Consider the following 23,158-nt stretch of genomic DNA (forward strand, 5'->3'; position numbering starts at 1 on the left):
ATTTTGTGGTTTGTATGTCTATCAGTGACGTGCGGTGACCTCAGATGTTGGTGAGGCACTGGCTATAATACCCCCGAGAAATATATATATATATATATATATATATATATATATATACATATATACATAACCGTATTTAGAATTTAAAGGGACATTATTGTTTAAAAACTACATATCCTTTTTCTGTAGAGTATGCAGTATTAAGTCTAGTGACCTGCACCACTACGTGTTTAACCCATGCAAATGGGTTAAATACATAGTATAAGTACTGCGCTGCTGGTCCTGAGTGGAAACTGCCGCTAATACATTCAGCAGCGCTAGTTACACAGCTGAATCACGCTACTAGTACTGATAAATATATCAGTGTCAGTTTCCATTCAGGACCAGTGATGTTGTGTGAGGCCTGAGTGGTAATTCTACTATGTGTTTAACACTTTTGCGGTGTGCAGCGTTGCAGACAAAATCTGGGAGTGGCAGTGCTCCACAAAGCTCCAAATCAGGGTTTGAGTTGATTTACATCACTGCTTCCTACATGCTGTTCTGCATTATATCACAGTGCCATACAAACAAATATGCGCAGTAATAGCATCCAACAGAGTTTATTTGTTTTTTATATTTAGTTTACCCTTTAAACAATAAAAAAAACATAGAATTCTAAAAGTGGCGTCACTTTTTTGTTTAATATTTTTAATTAACTGTTTGAGTGCAAGGGTTATGTCAACAATTAGTGTTACCTTTGAATATATAAAAAAATAAGCCCCATTTTAAAACTACATATTAAAACTGCATATTACACGATTTTATATACAATATATATATATATATATATATATATATATATATATATATATATATATATATATATATATATATATATATATATATATACATACATACACACACACATACACACACACACACACACACACACACACACACACACACACACACATACAATATACACACATATTTCTTCAATTGGCAATATAATGAAATTCTGGCAAGCAAGTAGTTAAAAAGACCATAAGTTTGTGACTGCTGAGCAAGAACTATTAAGACACAAAACAATAAATCTTTTTAGCTTGTTATATCTCCCTCACATCTGAGTGTGAAACAGGATAGGGGGTTAAAAGAATAACATCCAAGCAGCCCAGCACAAGTATGGCCCAAGAAAGGGAGGGGGGATGTTAGCTTATCAGTGCTTAGGGTGATGTCAAAGGCTCCCTTCACAAATAAACATTTTTAACTTACTGAGTCTTCCTTAGGTACAGATCCCTCTGTCTCCCATGAACATTAGCAAGACCACAGCCACAGTAAGAAGAAGGACACATTCCTTACATAGCACTAAGCAGCAGGAGGACACAGGCTCTTCCCTGAGAATGAAGGGGTTGTAAATGCAGCGCTACTGAGGGAAAGATTTGATTTATAGTTCTCTTATCAGGCAGCGTTCCCACTTGTTATATAACAGCTGGCTGTGTAGGCTGCATTTCCCCTCAGTTCCTAATCGCTTCACTATATTGTGCTGAGCTCAGCATATGGAATTGCATGAGGTCCTGTCCCTAGCCCCCTACTGACCTCACAACAGTGTGAATGTCCACCGGCTGCAATATACTTTATTTCAGGTCAGGATCATCTCTCCTCCTGGGCACTCGTGTTATTAAGCAAGTTCTCTCACTGCAGCTGTAATACAGTATGGCTATGTGATGAGATCGTAACATGTTTTTTTTTTTTTCCTGATCTAAGGGACAGAAGATTCAGAATCATTAGCATTTCCCATTAGAAAATGCTAATGATTCTGAATCTTCAGTCCCTTAGATCAGGAAAAAAATAACATCATGTTACGATCATCACATAGCCATACTGTATTACAGCTGCAGTGAGAGAACTTGCTTAATAACACGAGTGCCCAGGAGGAGAGATGATCCTGACCTGAAATAAAGTATATTGCAGCCGGTGGACACTGTGTAAGTCTTCTGAGTGACTGCTCTGCTGGCCTGGCTGGGAGGGTATGCGAGTGACTGTGCAGTGTGTGTAGCATGGGGGGGAGGGGATTGGGGAATAGACTTTGATGAATAAGCTATCATTACTTACCGGTCTGTCTACTCTGACACCGGTCTCAGTCACAGTGACACAAAGTTCCATGTGGGACAGACTCCCTCGGCAGGCACTCTCTTGCTGCAGCTCCCCTTGCTCACTTGTTCCCGCCAACAGCCGCCCCACGTCACTGCTTCAAAAAACCCGGCCGGCACGCCTCCCCAGCAGTACTGATGCTGATTGGCTGTGGTCACCTCCATCTCATAGAGGCGGTTTTGAGAACTGCCTCTATTGGAGAGAGGCATGGGCCCGGTGAGACACCACTGGGTGGTGCTAGCTCATAATGAGCACTAAACAGTAGTCGGCATCCATATTGCGCAATTACTGGAGGGCAGCGGAGCAGCTCACTGCCTCTTAATTGCGCAACATGGATGGGTGGCAATGGGAATGGATGTTATTGCATCTGTGTAGCCAGCAGGGGGGGTCACAAAATGTAAAAAAAATACACAACTTTTTTTTTATTTTTTAATCATAAATAAAAACTTCTTTTTCTGATTGGACAGGGGAGGCACTGCCTCCCTTGCCTCCTATTACTACACGTCACTGATGTCTATGTTCCAAGAGTGTATTGGACATTGAGAAACATGTACAGTAAGATTCTGTAGTGTTCAATAAAAGTTTTATTGAAAAATTAAGGTGTTATAGTAATTTTAATAAAATCACGATTAAATCGCAATCGCTTTAAAAAAATAAAATAAAAAAAAATTGCGATTTTTTTTTTTTTTTTTTTTTTTTTTTTTCCCACCCATATCGCCCATCCCTAGATTCAACCAACATGCAGGCAGATGATGTAACCTGGCATCCGGGAGTCTGGTTTAAAAACAGAAGCAGCAGCCTTATATGCCCTATTCCCAAATATCACCTTCAGTGTATGAGCGCCATTTTCTGCTCCTGGCGCACGTGCACATGTGGCCACGCCCCTTCCGGGATAGTCCGTTCACTACCATTAGTGTGCATCACACCGCCACTAACCAATCACGTCTCCAGGGCGATGGGGCCAAACACATGGCTCTGTGCATGTCAGTCAGGTAGTCAGAACAATCGGGTAATAATAAGGCAAATTGTTGCAGCGTCAAACATAAAAACACTCAAAATCATCGTAACACTGTACACGGTTGAAGATTGCTTATTGTGAAAGTCATAATTCCTATAAAGCCAGTAGTGTGTTGTGTGGAACGAGGGGTATATAGTGAAACAGAATGGGGATCCGTTCAATTACGTTGCGGGGGAAATGGGAATTGGCAAAACAAACCAATCAGAGGAGATGCAGGTTTTTGCAAAAGAATGTGTTATCCGATTAAAGGGCCAAAGTCCATCTGGATATTAAGATCCCTTGGCTCCCCTGTGTCCAAAGTGTATATCCACTTGGTTTCGAGTTGTAATAAACGTCTCCCATGGTTGCCACCTCTAGCCAGAGGAGGTATGTGATCAATGATCATAGTCCTGAGACTGGAGACACTGTGTTTGTTCATCAAAAAGGGGGGAGCCACCGGCTGGTCAGAAGACCCATTCTTAATTGCTTCCCTGATGGCATATCTATGATTAGCCATCCTCTCCTTGAACGTGGTAATCGTTTTCCGTACATAGAAAAGGGAACAGGGGCAAATGAGAACATACACCACATGGGTGCTGTTGCACGACAACCTGTGTCGGATTTTGTACTTTTTATTTGAGTGGGGGTGTTGGAATGTAGTCCCTGTCAACATCCCATTACATGTGACACAGTCACCGCATCTGTAATATCCCTGTTTTGAAGGCTTCAACCACGTATCCCTCTGGTAGGATTCCCTGGGGTCTGTTTTGACCAAAATGTCACGAATATTCCTGGCTTTTCTGTAAACCATACGTGGAGGTCTCTGCTTCCAATTAGTCAGACTCCTATTAGTCTGTAGGATGTCCCATCTGTTGTGAACAGCCTCATGTATGTGTGCATGGGCTGGCGTAAACGTTGTGATGAAATTCAGGCTGGGATTGTCGATGGTCCTTTTTTTCTACTCAAGAGTCCCCTGGGTCTGATGTTCCAATTTCTTTCTCACAGAGTCCACATCCACTCGTAAATACCCTCTCGCACATAATTTCTCGCACATCATATCCAACAGTGTATATGTATGTATGTGTGTATAATAAATAAATAAATAAATATATATATATATATATATATATATATATATATATATATATATATATATATATATATATATATATATATATATATAAAAAATATATAGTGGATATAAAAAGTCTACACACCCCTTTTAAAATGTCAGTATTCTGTGATGTAAAAAAATGAGACAAAGATAAATCATTTCAGAACTTTTTCCACCTTTTTTTTTTTTTCTTCAAAATTTTTATTATTATTCTCCAACAGAAAAAAAAAGTTGAGAAATTACATAATTGTGCGCCACGCAGGGCATCATATTGTGTAGTCATAGAAATTATACAAAATATAATATTAAATAAATCCTGCTTTATAGCTTTTTCCTTTTTTTTTTTTTCTTTTTCTCTAAACACCAAAAAGAGAAAAATAAATAAAAGAGATAACAATAAATCAAAAAAAGATATTATAACAAAGCAGAACAATTAGTTTTGGAGAATTTAATTTACATATTTTATTCGTACATGACCTTTTAATGTTATTGCTTGTTATAGCTGAACATTTGTTCAACCATACATCTATCGTTAATGTAAATATTAAAGATTGTTTAACTCCTCTAGTATATATAACTGTTCAGCTCTATAACTAACAATTGCAGAACATTGAACAAATAACCACACACCTAACTTACAAAAAAAAAAAAAAATTTAAACGCTAAGCCTCGCCTCCCCCAATCCCTTTTACACTAAGTCTCTCCCCTTCTCTACTCCCTTCTTCCAACTTTTTATATCAACTATTTCTCCAGGATAACGGGTATCTATTTAATAATATCAATTGTTGAAATAAGGGGGAATCCCTTAATGGAGATATCATTTGTATTTGCGTCTGGACTGGGAGTGATAATATAACATTTTCCCATTTAGCCAAAAAGGTTGTTACTTTAGTATCTAAACAGATTAAAGGATCTTTAATATCTATTGCTAATTGGAACAGCATATTATTAACAAAAGCTGAGATAGCAGGTGCTTTTCTATCTTTCCGACCTCTAAGAATCAACTGTCTTGCAACTAGTATAGCTGTATTGACTAACTGCTTATTCTGTATGTCCTTCTCATCCATAAGCAATAACACATATTCTAGTTTAAATTTGACTCTAATAGGTATGAATTTATTCAACCAATATACTATCTTACACCAGAACTGCTGAATCTTCGGGCATAGATAAAAAAATATGTGAGATCAGCTTCTGTTGATTTACATCTTGGACAATTAGTAAAGCTTTGTCTATTCCACTTTTTCCACCTTTAATGTGACATATAGACTGTACAACTCAATTGAAAAACAAACTGAAATGTTTTAGATAGAGGGAAGAAAAAATCTAAAAAAATAATAATATGGTTGCATAAGTGTGCACACCGTTAAACTAATACTTTGTTGAAGTACCTTTTGATTTTATTACAGCACTCAGTCTTTTTGGGTATGAGTCTATCAGCATGGCACATTTTGACTTGGCAAGATTTGTCCACTTTGCAAACACACTCTAAATCTGTCAGATTGTGAGGGCATCTCCTGTGCACAGCCCTCTTCAGATCACCCCACAGATTTTCGTTTGGATTCAGGTCTGGGCTCTGGCTGGGCCATTCCAAAACTTTAATCTTCTTCTGGTGAAGCCATTCCTTTGTTGATTTGGATGTATGCTTTGGGTCGTTATCATGCTGAAAGATGAAGTTCCTCTTCATGTTCAGCTTTTTAGCAGAAGCCTGAAGGTTTTGTGCCAATATTGACTGGTATTTGGAACTATTCATAATTCTCTCTAGCTTAAAGGGACACTGAACCCAAATTTTTTCTTTTGTGATTCAGATAGAGCATGCAATTTTAAGCAACTTTCTAATTTACTCCTGTTATCAATTTTTCTTCATTCTATTGCTATCTTTATTTGAATAAGAAGGTATCTAAGCTTTTTTCTTGGTTCAGACCTCTTGACAGCACTTTTTGATTGGTGGATGAATTTATCCACCAATCGGCAAAGACAACCCAGGTTGTTCACCAAAAATGGGCCGGCATAAACTATTGTTTATTGCCTGATTATTGATAATGCCCTTTTTTTTTCTTTTTTTTTTTTTTTTTCTTTTTTTTTATGTATATATTAATCTGTGAATGTGAATGTAATGTGAGAGTAAGTAATAGCACAATTGCACCTGGCTAAATACTGTATGAATTATGACAAAGTAAATGTCTGTATAATTATGTTAAACCACTAATAAAAATTAATAAAAAAAAAATGGGCCGGCATCTAAACTTACATTCTTGCATTTCAAATAAAGATACCAAGAGAATAAAGAAAATTTTATAATAGGAGTAAATTAGAAAGTTGCTTAAAATTGCATGCTCTATCTGAATCACGAAAGAAAAAATTTGGGTTCAGTGTCCCTTTAACTAAGGCCCCAGTTCCAGCTGAAGAAAAACAGCCCCAAAGCATGATGCTGCCACCACCATCCTTCACTGTGGGTATGGTGTTCTTTTGGTGATGTGCAGTGTTGTTTTTGCTCCAAACATATCTTTTGGAATTATGGCCAAAAAGTTCAATCTTGGTTTCATCAGACCATAACACCTTTTCCCACATGCTTTTGGGAGACTTCAGATGTGTTTTTGCAAAATGTAGCCTGGCTTGGATGTTTTTCTTTGTAAGAAAAGGCTTTCGTCTTGCCACTCTACCCCATAGCCCAGACATATGAAGAATATGTGAGATTGTTGTCACATGTACCACACAGCCAGTACTTGCCAGATATTCTTGCAGCTCCTTTAATGTTGCTGTAGGCCTTTTGGTAGCCTCCCAGACCAGTTTTTTTTCTTGTCTTTTCATCAATTTTGGAGGGACGTCCAATTCTTGGTAATGTCACTGTTGTGCGATATTTTCTCCACTTGATGATGACTGTCTTCACTGTGTTCCATGGTATATCTAATGCCTTGGATATTCTTTTGTACCATTCTCCTGACTGATACCTTTTAACAATGAGATCCCACTGATGCTTTGGAAGCTCTCTGTGGACCATGGCTTTTGCTGTGGGATGCGACTAAGAAAATATCAGGAAAGACCAACTAGAACAGCTGAACTTTATTTGGGGTTAATCAGAGGCACTTTAAATGATGGCAGGTGTATGCTGACTCCTATTTAACATGATTTTGAATGTGATTGCTTAATTCTGAACACAGCTACATCCCCAGTGTGCACACTTATGCAACCACATTATTTTAGTGTTTTGTTTTCGTCCCTCCACCTTAAAGATTTCAGTTTGTTTTTCAATTGAGTTGTACAGTTTATAGGTCACATTAAAGGTGGAAAAAGTTATGAAATGATTTATCTTTGTCTAATTTTCTTTACATCACAGAAACCTGACATTTTAACAGGGATGTGTAGACTTTTTATATCCACTGTGTGTATATATATATATACACACACACACTTTTTTTTTTCTTTTCCTTTTTTTTTCCTTTTTTTTTTGGTAAACACCAACAGAGACTTTAGTGTAGGCCATGGAATTCAGAACCCTCACCCTCCTACATGATACAATTCAGTGCATAATTTCTGATTTGTTTAGTTAAGTCTAAACTTTTGACTTTATATACAAGCATGTTAATGTTGCATGGGGAGAATATGGATATTTTAAAATCCAATTTTATGGTGTAACAGCTGTCTTATTTAACACTTATTGTAGTTTTAAATGGAAAAAATAAAATTTTAAATCTTTCCTGACTTGAAGAGACTAGAATGATATCAAAAAAACAAAATGTTGTCCATAAATCAATGTCAGTAATGTCTGATTGTTGGAATTTTCTCTATCAAGGATCAGAGTGAGTTTTAAGTTGTATCAACAGCTCATGAAACTGAATAGCTGAGTGTAAATAATATGTAATGGCAATCGATTTGATCAAGTAGGTTTATATTATACTACATCAGTGTGACGTCTCTCTTTACAGATAATGCAACAGTGATACCTACCCAGGCCTACCACCCTCTGGGATCCTGCCCTTGTAATCTAACCGCTGGAGCCTGTGATGTTGGTTGCTGTTGTGATGCGGTAACAGTTTGTTTCAGCCTTTGTCTTTAAATGATGTTTAATATGACATATGATATGTTAAAAATTGTGCTGGAGGATTTGGTAAGTCTCAGAGGTAGGGGGTCTTGAGGTCCAGCAGGTGTTAGGTGTGTTAGGTACAATAGGCAGGGGACTGGATGTTGTTTACATTCAGGGTTGGGTGCTGTAAATGTTTTTTCAACTTCAGCATTATGTTCAAGTATTGGGGAAATTAGACGTTTCTTAGTAGCTTATACAGAAATAGGTCCCAATGTTTAATGATGGTGTCAAGAGTACAGAACATATAAATGAACTCCTGTTTTTTTTGTTTTTTTTGGAAAGCTCAGAAGATCCATAACATATAGGAATTATATATTATTCTATAGGTACTGCTACTTATACAATGTTAGTTTTTATTGTAATTTATTTTCACTCTGTCCCAGGTCAGATGATTCTTTTGGTTGTGTCAGTATAGTTATAAGAATCTTAGTAGTGCTATCCAAATAATATATCAGTTTATGGCAGGGTTACAAACACAATATAAAAAAAAAAAATAGCAACCCTAATCAACCATGCATCTACTAGACCATACAATTAATATAAATACCTGAATTCTTTTATTTAGTTAATATCCATGAACATATTGAAATATATTTGCAATAAAAGGAAACTAAATAATATTATAGGCGCTTGAAAACTATTTAAATATGCTATGCAAAATTCCTACACGCTTATCTTAAGAAACCAGCCTTATATACAAGTCTTTTAACATCCAAGCAATACAATTCTAAACAGTGTTTATAAAACAATAGGATAATATATATATTCTGCTATTTAACTGCAATTTATCCTAATACAATATTGACTTAAAAGACCAGAACTTTCACAGATAAATCACTTAGTCTACCAAATACAAATTTAAATGATATCTAGGCTGGGGTTATCAATTTAAAATACAATTTATTTATTTGACTCTGCCAGGCCCAGCAATAGTAATTGTTTACTTTAAATGCTTGCATACAAATAGGTAGGCTAAGAGCTATCTAGGACAATGACACACAGTTTAAAAGTATAATCTGCTCTTTAAATCTATTAACTGTAAAGGCTATGCATATGACTTATCTTACAAAACCCAGAAAACTGTATCTTTAAACTGCAGTGACTTTAAAATATCACATGTAATTAGCAGCCCTTTTCTTATACTATATATATATATATATATATATATATATATATATATATATATATATATATATATATATACATATATATATATATATATTCACGTTACCAAAATGAGATCCAACTTCAAGATTTTTTTCACACCTCATATAAAATAAGTGTAATTGCAATGGAATAGGAGTAGTATGGCCCACTTTGTTTTTATAGTTTGACTGTGTCCCACGCAAAACAGTTTCAGCCCATTACAAAAACTCTGCAGCCAGTGTTTCTCCTTCCTTCTGCATACAACTTATTGTCTAATCATAGGTGTGAAATATGGGTGGCCCTTCGAAACCTTGTCCCTCTATTGGATAATCTGAATATCCCATTTCCAACAGCCAAAAAGCTTTCTGGCTGTAGTTCTCTCATAGCAACACCGGGAGGCAGCATTACAATTAGACAGCACAAACAAAATGCAGCATGACAAAGAAATACAGTTATACATTTAAGCATCTTTCTTTAAAATGTATAATAACTCCCATAATTTCTTGTATTAATCTCTCCCAATATTAATTATAGGTGAAGCGGCATCAGATTAATTTCCTGATCGTTTTGATATGAAACATCAAATACATCTAGCATTATATTAAAATAATGTATATTTCATTTAGCCTAACAGAAAATTTATATCTCATAGTCATATCAAAGTAACTTCCATATCTTCATCTCACTATATTTTAAAAGATGTATTTGAAACTTTATAAATATTTATTGCACATTCATATGATATGATATTTCATTTCATGCAGGCATTCCATCTGAAATAAAGTAATAAGTGTCATTAATTATTTCTTTCCAGGTCCACAAGTGTTTATTTATATTCTTAAAAACACAGAGGTTAAGTAAGATCTTTTATGTTTTCAAAATTATATATATATGCACATTTATTTCTATGTAGATCTGAGATTATCTGTCTGAAAAATATAAACAAAACAGAGGTTATTACACATTTTTGACTGACTAAAACAGTTACCTCCCAAGCTTAGCAAATACCCATGTAATAATAATAGAGAATTAGACAATTTCTCAAATTTCTATATTTAATACATTCTGGGGCATGCATTCAAACAGAAAAAAAATAAATTGATGTTTATTTGCTGCCTGCTTATGTGAGCTTCCAGAGTCACACCTCAGCATCTGTCTTTTGTTTTCCAAGGCTTTCATTGCTCCACATGGGGTCAATCCACGAGTAGTTGTAAAAGTCTTAATACAGCATATCTCCTGTTTAGCCAGCAGTGTAGATGTGTATTTGATGTTTAAACTAACACCTATGTGCATAAAAGCTGTTTCTCTATGATTTTGATCAGTTCCAAAATTGGTATTTCAGACATTTCGTCTCCATATATTTTGTGTGGTGTTACCTATCTGACAATCTATCCTCTTAATTTGCCTTTTATGACTCCTGTTCTCTTTCAAAATTACTTCCCCCAACATTCCTCTAAGTGACTGTATTAAATTGGGCAGGCCAAATGTTCCATTGTATCAAAGTGCTGTCATTTAACATTGGTTCCCAGGCAATCATACAGAGGTTCCTGAAACTGTGTTAATTTTAGTTCCTTGCTAAATTATACAATTGCATAATTTAACATATTGAGTGTGTGAGATCTCCTGTGTAATTGAAGAAGTGGGAGAGAACTGAACCTGTCTGAAGTCAGTTCTGAATGCAATGAGTTATTTTCTACTGATCAGTGAAAATATTTGATCAAAGATACAGATTTATTAATCTTGAAATATATGATCAAAATATATATTTATTAATCTCACATATACCTTGACATAAATCCCCCTTCCAATTTTAAATAGATGTAGGACACATGTATTTAAATTGGCCTAAAGTCAATGGTATTTGATGAGGATCAACCGTATATCTCAGTTCATTTTATGACACTTCATTCTCCCTCTATAACTTGTAGTTGGGATCTTGGATGACACGCTCGCAATTGATTGATATGGACCCATTTATCTATGAAACCTTCATTTTTGGGGATTCTTATTTTATAGGCCACTAGAGATATTTTGTCAGTAATGGCAAAAGGACCTTTCCATGAGGGAAGACATTTCTTCTCCTTAACCTGATCTCTTCCAAAGTTATAAAGATAAACTTTATCATTTATTTCATATTCCTTTTTGGATGTTTTGAGATCATAATAGGTTTTAGTGGCAGTTGCGGCTCTTTCTAAATTCCTTTGAGCAAATGCAAAGGCATATTGCAGGTGCTTTCTTAGGTTTTCCACACATTGATGTGTATTGGCAGCATTTATCAAGTTTTGGTCTGATGTACGGTACAGCAGATGCTGAGGTAGAACCATTCTTCTACCAGTCATCAGTTCAAAAGGTGACATCTTGGTAGCACTACTTGGAGTTGCTCTTAATGCCATTAAGACTAGAGGTAGTTTTACATCCCAGTCTTTACCTGTTTCACTCACAAACTTTTTGAGGATTTTAACAATGGACTGGTTGTAACGCTCTACACCACCACTTGAGGCAGCTCTATAAGCAATATGGAGCTTTCTTTTAACCCCTAGTATTTTCCACATTTTTGTCATCACTTCGCTAGTGAAGTGGGTCCCCCGATCTGATTCGATTCTTTGGGGCAAACCAAATCTTGAAAACACATGGTTGATGAGCAATGCTGCACATGTTTCAGCACTATTGTTAGGTGCACTAATGCATTCTACCCATTTAGTGAACAGGCATGTCACGGTTAACATGTATTTGTTACCTCTTGATGATCTTGTTACTAGGCCAATAAAATCAATTTGTATATCTGACCATGGCATTACCATCCCCCTTTTCTGCAATGGTGCTCTATGCGTTGGTGCAGTGGGTTGGAACTGTGGACAGATTAAACAACCTTGACAGTAGGTTTGAACATCTTTCAACATGTGTGGCCAAAAAGCATAATCACGTAATATTTCATACGTGAGTTTGGCACCACGATGACCAGATGTGGGAGCATCATGGGCATATTGAAGCATTAGACCTCTGAACTTGGTGGGTACTACCCACTGCTGGATGCCAGTTTTGGAGGTTCTAATTAACAAACCCTCCTGTAACTTGAATTGTGATTTAGATTTTATTAAGATTCTAAGATCTTCCTTGCCAATATAATCATCTTTTGAGATGGGGTTGCTTTCAGGATCTTCTATGTGTTTATAGAAGATGCCTACAATGGGGTCTTCTTTTTGACTAGTGATCAGGTCCTCACTAGGAGAATCCTGACTCCATTGTACCAAATTAGGCTCACTCTGTTGTTTTGCCTGGTTTCTGGTAATGGCTTCTACCTGAATTGCACCCATTAAGTGGTCAATATTAAGGAGTTCTCCAGTTATGGCTCCTTGTTTGGCTAATGAATCCGCAAGGTCATTGCCTTCCTTATCCGGACCTAGAATTCTGGAATGACCCTTGGTCTTTTTCCAGTGTATGGTTAAATCATTGGATACCACCAGATTATCAATCTCGCAGAACAACTTGCCATGCTTGACTGGTTTGTTATTGCTTTTCTGCATGCCATTTCTTTTCCAAGTTGGCAGGTATTCAACAAAACTGTCACGCACATAATTTGAGTCAGTTATGATCACAAATTCATGAATACCATGTTCAATAGCCATTTCAATGGTTTTGAAAACAGCAGTTAGTTCTGCAACCTGACTGGATCTTGGTCCAATGTTGAAACCTATAGATATATTTGGGAATCCATTTGCCCCAGTTATACCAATGCCAGCGACTAATCTGCGCTCATTATCAATAGTGGCATGGTAAGAACAACCATCAACATATACCCAAGGTAATGTTTGACAATGGTCCCCATTGTACATTTTATATGGGGAAAGCAATTGTTCCTCCAGAAAATCATCTTCTGAGAATTCTTCCCCAGTATCTCTAGCAGTACAGTCGTGGAGCTCAGCAAGTCCCTGTGCAACTGGATTCTTTTTATTCTGCTTGTAGCGAATTTCTAATGGCCAGCCTTGCAAGGAAAGAGTCCACGCTGTTATGCTGCTATTAGACAAATTCCCATCTCTTATTCTCTCACTTTGTAAATATAGCAAAAGCTGGTGGGCCGTTTCTACAATAATTTTCTCGCCCTGTATATAGCTGCGGAAATTTTGTAGAGCCCATACGGTAGATAAGAGGGCTTTTTCGCAATCGTTAAACTTCATTTCTACTGGGGATAGATTTTTGCTTGCATAAGCAATGGCTTTGTTCAAATTATCATGCTTTTGGTACAGCACTCATGCTTACATCTGTGTACCCTGTTTCTAAGTAGAAAGGTTTGCCACCTTCAGGGTACGCTAAGCAAGGTGCTTGAGTGAGTTTTCTCTTCAGCTCTCTGATGGCTGTCTCTTGAGACTCACTCCAGTGCCATTTCACATCTTTCTTTAGAAGAAGTAGTAGTGGTTTAGCTAATTCCGCATAATTATCAATGAATAATTCGTCATACCCAGGAATGATCTCAATTCCTTTAAGTTAGTTGGGTTTTTAGAATTTACTATAGCTTCAACCTTTTTCTTCTGGGGATTTAATCCGTCAGAGGTAACTTCATGTCCCAAGAAGTTTACACAAGTGCGGCACCATTGAGCTTTTTGCAGGGATAATTTGACACCTGCCCTTTTAAGTTGGCTGAGGACGTGTTTAAGCTCTGCGATGTGTTTTTCAAAGTCTGTGCTTTTTATTTTTTTTTATTTATTTTTTTTTAATATTTTTATTGAGGCGATGCAGATATACACAAAACAGTTACAAGTCATAGGGCAACAACACAAGTACAGTATTGCAAAATACATTGAACGCGTAGTTAGATATCTCATCTAGCAGGAAATTCAATCACACCTAGTCAATTCTAATTATCACCCTACAACATTTCGCCTCGTTTTACTAATAAAGCTGCATATCGTCCTCGATGGGACAGAGATCCACAAAGGGGATCTGAAATCTAGACTATAGTTGAAGACATCTGAATACAATAACATCATATGGTTACAGAAAAAACTAAACAAACACATTATAACATACTGACAAGTGTGAACTGATGGTTCAGGTTGGCCTTATATGGGTGTCGTGAATTAATTCAGGTACTAAAATAGATGGCACTAAAATTGTTCACTTTACCATTGCTGCGGCTGCCACCGCGTAACAAAAATAAGGAGTTCTCGTATTGGAAACAACTGCAATTATAGCAACTAATCTACGTGAACCTTGATCCTCACAGCCTAAGTTCAGTTATATTGAAAAAATATATAGAGTAACGGTTATGTTGAAAGTTAATAATCATAGGGGTAGACAAACAGAAGATCCTGCAAGCCTTCTACACACTACTATGTGAGCAAGCAAAACCAAGGCTCTACGGACAGAGCAGAGACTGCTGCACTCTGCTAAAAGGGAGTGTGGAGGACAAATTATTTATCCCTTGCCACACAGATGTGGGGGGGGGGGGGGCGGATCCAGACCCGGTCCAAGGGGATATTCTCATTAAGCTTCGCTTATAGCCGGGGGCTTCAAAATGACACTCAAGATTAACTCTAGGGGCGTTAAATCTAACATGTGGTTAATAGTGCATGACAAAACTTGCTGGAATGCTAGGGAGACGTAATAGGACTCCGAAACACCCCATTCGTATGATCTACTTAATATATATCAGCGCATACAATAGTCCAAACGCTGCCCCAGTGAATGCACTGATATTAAAAAAACATTCTTACATAGGAAAGATAGCTTATACAGTTAAAGTAGTCCACAACCCATAGTAATACATATACTTTGCAATGGGTATGCAAAGACAAAATGTTATAGTATCAAGGGTGATGTACACATGTGATCTGAGCTAAGTTACAGGCAGGCAATTTAAACATGTGGTGCAATCCCCCTTGTCTTATGCTAATCCTACTTTAGATCCTCGCATATGGTTACATTGTCCTGTACATACAATAAAGCATATCCCCCATCCTTGTAGTAGAGTCCCAGTGTTATCCGCACATGATTGATATATGTAGTTATCTAGGTATACCATGATAACCTGGAAGCGGGGGTGTAACCCATTGATATCCCTGAACACTTTGGCGGTAAACATAAAAAAAAAGGGAGAACACTAGTATGCAGTAGTGAGAAATGACTCCATACGAGAGCTGCTCTATGATCTGCGAGACAGACTGACTAGGACAATGTGTTCAATATGTATGACAACCTCCAACTTTATAAGTTAGCCCAGGACAGGGATAAATTGGAGAGCAGGCAGTGGGCGGTGTGTGAAGTTCCCGCCCGGCCCAGTAGTTCTTAGTGTTTCCATTACCCAATTCCAGATCGCTCTAGTTGAAGTAAGCACAGCTCTCTGGGAAGGGGGGTATCTCCCAGGTTCCACGACCCAGTACAGTCACAGCTCTGAGAGTTGAACAAAACACGAGTGGCCGCACCACCAGGCGCCCCCCATACAAAGTTCAAGTACCTTCTTCGCCTCTTGGCGAGGACCCCCAGTGTGGCAACGTCCCGGCTGTGCGGCAATTGCGCTACATCCTCCCGCCCCGTCTCACTCTCCCCCAGCAAACCGGGATAGAGTTGCTCAACCTGAGCCGCCAGTGTTCCATTCTTGTGCGATGCGGGGTCTGGCTCGGCAGGCAGGAGGATGGCTGCTGGTAGGTCCATCATTATCACTGACGTATAGGCGCTAGGTGGAGGGTCCTTTCCGGCACAGGTATCGGTCTTATGCAGCGTCTCGGTGGTAGCACTGTCCTGTCCTCCTATTAGCTCCTCCATGTAGGCCTCACTGCTCCCCGGTTTGCCGGTCCCCTTGGGAGCGTAGCCCTCACTGCCATATAGGCCGCTGTGTTGGAGCCCAGGAATAGTGTCTTCAGCTTTAGGTGGCTCAGCCCGGTCCTCCTCTATGCCCATGATTTCCATGAGCCGGTCAAATCTGCAGTGTATCCGGTACTCAAATTCAGCAAACCGTGTCTGCACCTGAAAAAGGAGACTCTTTTGGGTCATCATGTCGGGCAGTAAAGCACGCTCTTCAAAGATGGCGCTTCAGTCTGGAGCGGCAGCTCAATAAGGCAGTATTGTAAAGTCCTCTCTTCCCTTGTTCACTATTTTTTAAAAGCTATGTACTTAGGGTATGTGACCCCTGTAGCTCATGGGCAAAATTACCCCAAATACCAGTCTCTAGTAAGCTAATAATAAGTTTAATCGCCTTTTCACTCAGGAGCTCCTTCTAGTTGCATCCACTTAGCTCGGCAGTCCAAAGTCTGTGCTTTTGATTAAAACATCATCAACATATGATAAGGTCCCCCTTTCCAGTGTGTCAGGCATAGCCTTATGCATGAATACAGCAAATTCATGTCCAGAATTTATGTATCCAAATGGAAGTCTCTGGAATGCATACTGAACCTTTTGGAAGGAGAATGCTAGCTTATATTGGTCCTCTTTATGTACCTTTATGGTCCAATATCCCTGTGCACAATCAATGGCAGTGAATATTTTGGATCCCTGCATTTGTGCTAGGCATTGGTCAATATATGGCACAGGCCAGCCAGACATGTATACTCGTTTGTTTAGCTGTCTTAAGTCGGCACACAAACGCCATTGTCCATTGGGCTTCAGGACACCTAGAATAGGATTATTATAAGAGCTGTGCACCTGTCGGATAATACCTCTTTCTTCCAAATTCCTTATGTTCTCTGCAAGAGAATCATATGAGGCTAAGGGAAGTCTGTATTGTTTGACAAATACAGGTGGCGCATTAGGATCTGTTTGTATCCTTGCAATGTGCAAGTCTGTAGTACCACAGTCATAAGAATCCTTAGCAAAAATATCCTTGTACTCCATCAGGAGTTCTCGCAGCTGTTGGCGTTCATCATCGCTGGAACAGCCATTAGCTAAGGATATTTGCTCTTCGACTATTTGCTGAAATCCTGGAAAGATTTCAGGCTGTCCTATTTCATAGGCTTCTTCCAACCTAGAGGTGAGATCCCCTTGATTATAGTTTACATTGCTCCCATGACTCTGGGTATTGGGGTAATCTTGCTGTTTGATTGGTTGATCAAACACTAGAGAGGCTTCTTCAATTTTACAGATGCCTTCCTCTGAACTGAAGGGATAAATAGACTGAACATTAAATAGACCCTCTGGCATAGATGCAAAGGATTGTTCTATTAATTGTTCTTCAGTTAGGTATCCTTCAGGTATTAGCCCAATTACATTATTCTGGAATCCAAAAGTGTAATAACTTGATTCCAGTGCATATCCTATGGTAGTTCCCTTGGATAAGGTTATATCCTGTGGGGTCATGTTATGTACAATAATATGTATTGGAATAGTTCCAATATTCACCATAGGAGTGTAAGTCACTGTGACACCCAAATTTTGTATTCTATGGGAGAGGCAAATCAGTGTTTCAGAAGTTTTTAATTTCTGACCTCTCTTTACCTGTAAGGGTAAAAGAAATTTATCAACCCCAGCAGGAATTATAACATCGCTAGATACCTGCATATTCACAGCATATGGCAATTGCTGGTTTGATTTCAGGGCTGCATTTTCATCCTGAAATACTTCAGGGTCCCCCTTTAACCTGCTCCAGAGGCAAGAATTAATCAAATCTATTTGTATGGCATATCTATGTAAGATATCATTGCCAATGTATATTTGATTATGGGGAGTATTTAAAACTAAAAACAGGTGCTTCACTGACTTATTGCCAATAGAGATAGATAATAAGCACTTAGCTGTGATGTTATAGCTTTCAGACCTGTCATCCAGGCCGTTGACACAGTGGTCTTGGGGAGAAAGATATTTAATCACTTTAGGTTCAGCTATCTGCGCTAATAAACCTTCGCTTATATAGCTAGCTTCCTGTTTTAAGTTTATTTTAGCATACTTGGTTTTACCAAGGTCATGTACTTGTATAGGGATAAATAGATCCTCTTTAACTCTCTCAATCCCTGTGAGGTATTGAGTGTGGCCTCCCCCCTTAGGGATTTTATGATCCCCCTTGTGGAGTGATATGGTTAATACATCGCCATCTAGGGAAATATTCGCTATCTTTCCAGGCGATATTTTAAAAGTATTACCATCAGAGCCACTAAAAGGAGTCTGATCATCTATTTGTAGAATAGTGATTTCAGGTACAGAGTTATTCCTGAAATAAATCTCCACAGAATCTGGTTTCTCTTCCACCACGTGACAGCTATGTCGGGCGCGAGATATACCAGATTTTTCATAATTGATAGGTCTCTTAACTTGTGACCAAATTACATTATTTATGCAATCAATTATGGTGCTTAATCGTTTCAGGAGATCACTACCAATAATTAAACGATCAGTTGGCAGATCCACTATAATGACAGGGTGTCTTATGACCCTGTTCCCCAATTTAAATTTTAACCAGGCAGTACCGTAGACTTTTAGGGAGTCACCCCCAACACCTATTAGAGAACCGTCAAATTCTTTTATTTTAGGTTTGTGAGGTGTTAGCTCATTTAGCTGTGTGTAGTACCTGTGGGATAAGATAGTTGCCTGTGACCCAGTGTCAATTAATCCCCTGATAGGGTTGGAGACTGAATCTTGCAGCTCAACTAATACATAATATCTTCCTGCAGTTTCTACCATTTCACACATAAAATTGGCGTTAGCATACATTTGTGGGCTTCGCCACGTGTTACCTGAATTCGCCGTGTCATTCGATGCAGAGGAACCTTCATACCTACCTGTTTCCTCTATGACAGGGTCGGTTGGATTCTTTTGTACTGCATCTGTGGAGATAAGGTTAGGAGAGAGCTGCAATGGAAGAGATTTGTTAACTTTTCCCGGATAAGGTTGCTTGTCACCACAGTTAAATTGTCCGTTTTCGGTCTGTGGGGAGAGAACATGATTAGTATCATTGATATTTATTATTACATTTTGTATATCTCTCCCCTCCCCTTCAGGTGATACTGCAGTATTTATGACTGTGCCTGTGGTCCACTGCTGACCACTGGCTGTACCCCTAAAAAAGTATTGTTCGGTTGCTGAGCCGTAGATTTTTGACTCATATTAGCGATTTGTTCGCTCAACCGATTTAACTGGGTAAACAGCATATCTACCTGATTGTACAAGTTACCTCTACCCCTGGGCCTATCTCTTGGTGCCCCATTGTACTGATTCCTGGACCATTGGGTTCCCTCAGAATCAGGGCCGCTATTTCTATTCTGGCGTGGTTGCCCCTGGGGTTCAGCTTGTTCAGTATTAGTACTTTGGGGAGCATTATATACCTGGGGTGTCTGGTTACCCTGAGAATATCTTCGCCGCCTATTGTATCTACCCTTGCGCGGATACCAATTATTTGGTGAGTATTCTCTTTGTGAGTAATTATTCACCTGATTATGTCCCCCACTTTGGTTATAGTCTCCCTGCGCCTCAACCTGTGTAGGGGGAGGGGCAGAATTAAACCTCTGTGGAGATGGCCTGTTTTGACTGGCCACCTCTGCATAAGTCCTCTTTTTAGATTCTAAATTGAGGGGGCTAGGTGACACCCTAGTTTCTGCCACAATTTTGGGTTTTGACTCCTTTTTAACCCCCTGCTCACTGGACTGCTGAATAGAGTATAACTTTGTACTCTCTTTGATTAGCCATTCCAATGAGCAGTCCTCATCAAAATCTCTAGCTAAGTTGATTTTGATGGGTGTAGGCAGTGCTTCAAAAAATAAATTTACAAATTCTGAGCCATCAAATTTGGGATTATCTTCAGCCATACTGTACGCATTTTTCAATACAGAAAGGAATTCGATTGGACTCTGATTCGCACGACACTTTAAACCATATACCGCTATTTTCGCTGCAGTTTTAGTGCGATATTGCCCGAATTCTTTTCTGCATTGTCGTTTTACCCCATTCCAGGAATGAATATTCATATCCTTAAGTGAAGCAAAGAATTTATGATGCTTACTGTCAAATACCCAAGGCAGAAATTCAATTTTCAATTTCTCACTTGTAACATTCATTATAGCTAACGCATTTTCAAAAGCCTGTAAATGATCAATTACAGATGTTGTTCCCTTATTGGAGAATATAGGTACTGCGCGTTGTACGAAGGTGATTATTTTATGGGAATCATAGACTTTATCAGACTTACTCTGGGCTACCCTGTTAGAGCTTCCCTCCCCCGCGCCAGCTGCGCTACAGCTGTCCTCTGGATTTACATCCTGAGGGGATTGTCTATTCGGGAAATCTATTTCTGACCCGTTAGGGGTCATTTGTCTATACTGTTCCATATGTTTTTGTACCTCGTCCCTGACGCGTTCGCTAAAGGAGTTAGCATTATCTGCATTATTCTCACTACTAATATAGGGGTTTTCATTATGGCGATATGACCTTTTTAAATCGCTTAATTCTCTCTGGCTTTGCACAAGCTGTTTATTTAAATCTTGTATCTGTGCGATTAAGTCTGTATTATGCTTATCTAAGGCTGTTAGGTTTTGGGCAAGTTCATCCATTTTATTTTTGGCTATTTTTAAACCCTCTTCGCGAGGAACGAATACTATTTTCTAGCTCCTGTATTTGCAATCGTTTGTCTGTGACACAAAACGACATTTCGTCAATAATGCATATTAAAAGGGGCCAGCATTTTAGTATTAATTTGTCTCGCTTTTTGAGAGCCTTGCATTGATTAATCATTAATAATTCCTGGAAGAATTCATTCTCTTCATTCCACATATTATTATTAACGGTAATATTTTTAGCCCTAGTTTCAAGCATATCCACAAAATCATTTAATTCACCAGCAATATTTAACTTCCCTTTAATGTAACTTAAGATATCTTTCTTAAGGACCTGACCTTTAGTAATGGGTATTGTAATGGGACCAATTTCATCGCTATGTATAGAATTAAATGAGTCACTTCTGGCTACAGACATTATTGTATTGGTTTAGTATTTATTTAACTAAAACGCTAATACAATTTTTGCCAATAAAAAGAGAGAAGAGAAAAAAAAAATTTATATTTAAAAAAAAAAAATATTATTAATTTTTAAATATGAAAAATTAATATTCCGAAATATGAAAAATTTATAATTTTGATTAATTTTGAAAATATGAAAAATTAATATTTTTGACCAATTTTGAAATATGAAAAATTAATGTGGCTCTCTCTCACAGGACCTTCTGTCTCGGGACACATGCTTCCTGAGACCTTCCTGGGGGATTGTGACCACGGACGCCAGCCTTTTAGGCTGGGGAGCAATTTGGGACTCCTTAAAAGCTCAGGGTCTGTGAACTAGGGAAGAATTTCTCTTCCCATATAGAGTTGAGAGCAATCTTCAATGCCTTGACAGCTTGGCCCTAATTTTGTTAGTCTGGTTTCTCACATTCTAGTCGGAACATCACCTTTATGGCTTACATCAACCACCAGGAAGGAACCCGGAGTTCCTTAGCATTGAAGGAGGTGACTTGCTTTCTACGGTAGGCGGAAGCTCATGATTGTCTCCTATCTGCCATCCACATTACGGGGGTGGACTTCTGGAAGGTGGATTATGAGCAAACATGCTTTTCATTCCTGGGGAGTGGGCTCTCTATCCGGAGGTGTTATTAAGGCCAACCCTCAAGAGGGGGTTTCCAAAGTTGGTCTAGTCAAGACACCTAGCTTCCTAAGTACGATGCAAGGTCTAGAGATCCTCAAGCCGCTCTGATAATCGCTTTGGTGGTTCCTTGGATCTTCAATCTAGCAGCTCTAGTCCTTCCACGAGTCATTGCTCGTATCAAACAGGAGAGAGCTTCAATGTTTTCATTAGCTCCTACATGGCCTCGCAGGATCTGGTTTCTGGATATGGTGAAGAAATCATCTCTTCCACCTTTTGGAGGTTACCTCTTAGGAAGGACCTTCTACTTCAGGGTCCATTCCTACTTCTAAATCTGGATTCTCTGAGGCTGACTGCTTGGAGATTGAACACCTAGTTCTGTCCAGACATGGTTTTTCAGAAGCGGTCATTGAGTCTATGCTTCAGGCTCGTAAACCTGTTACTCGCAGGATTTACCATAAGGTATGACGTTAATACCTTTATGTGTGTGAAGCTACAGTTTTCTCATGGAGTCGGGTGTTTCTGAGCTTTCAACTCTGCAGTGTGATTTCCCTGTACCTTATCTTTCATACAGATAAGGCGGTCCTTTGTACTAAATTGGGGTTTCTCCCTAAAGTGGTGTCGGATCTAAACATCAATCGGGAAATTGTTGTTCCTTCTTTTTGTCCTAATCCTTCTCATAAGGAACGTCTTTTGCATAACCTGGATGTTGTGCGCACTCTAAAATTTTACTTACAAGCTACTAGATTTTCAGCAGTCTTCTGCCCTGTTTGTGGTTTTCTCTGAAAAAACGTAAGGGTCAGAAGGCCTCTTCTACTACTCTTTCTCTCTGGTTGAGAAGTTTGGTTCATTTTGCTTATGAGACTACTGGACAGCAGCCTCCTGAGAGAATTACGGCTCATTCCACTAGGCCTGTCTCTTCTTCTTGGGCTTTCAAAAATGAAGCTTCTGTGGAACAGATACTTTTTCCAAATTCTACAAATTTGATACTTTTGCCTCGGCTGAGGCCTCTTCTGGGAGAAAGGTTCTTCAAGCAGTGGTGCCTTCTGTTTAGGTCCTCCTGCCTTGTTCATTCCGTGTCCTCTAGCTTGGGTATTGGTTCCCACTAGTAATTGGAATGACGTTGTGGACTCTACATGTC

At 38.6% G+C, this 23,158-nt stretch overlaps 1 protein-coding gene across 1 annotated transcript in view; it reads left to right on the top strand.

Annotated features, from left to right (window-relative positions):
• Positions 1–23,158, top strand: part of TCTN2 (tectonic family member 2) — a 168,821-nt gene that overhangs the window by 24,464 nt on the left and 121,199 nt on the right. Inside the window, exon 5 of the mRNA XM_053701818.1 lies at positions 8,168–8,268. Coding sequence (XP_053557793.1) covers positions 8,168–8,268 — 101 coding nt within the window. The remainder of the gene's footprint in view (positions 1–8,167; positions 8,269–23,158) is intronic.

Source organism: Bombina bombina, chromosome 2, assembly GCF_027579735.1.
Source record: "Bombina bombina isolate aBomBom1 chromosome 2, aBomBom1.pri, whole genome shotgun sequence".
NCBI lineage: Eukaryota > Metazoa > Chordata > Amphibia > Anura > Bombinatoridae > Bombina > Bombina bombina.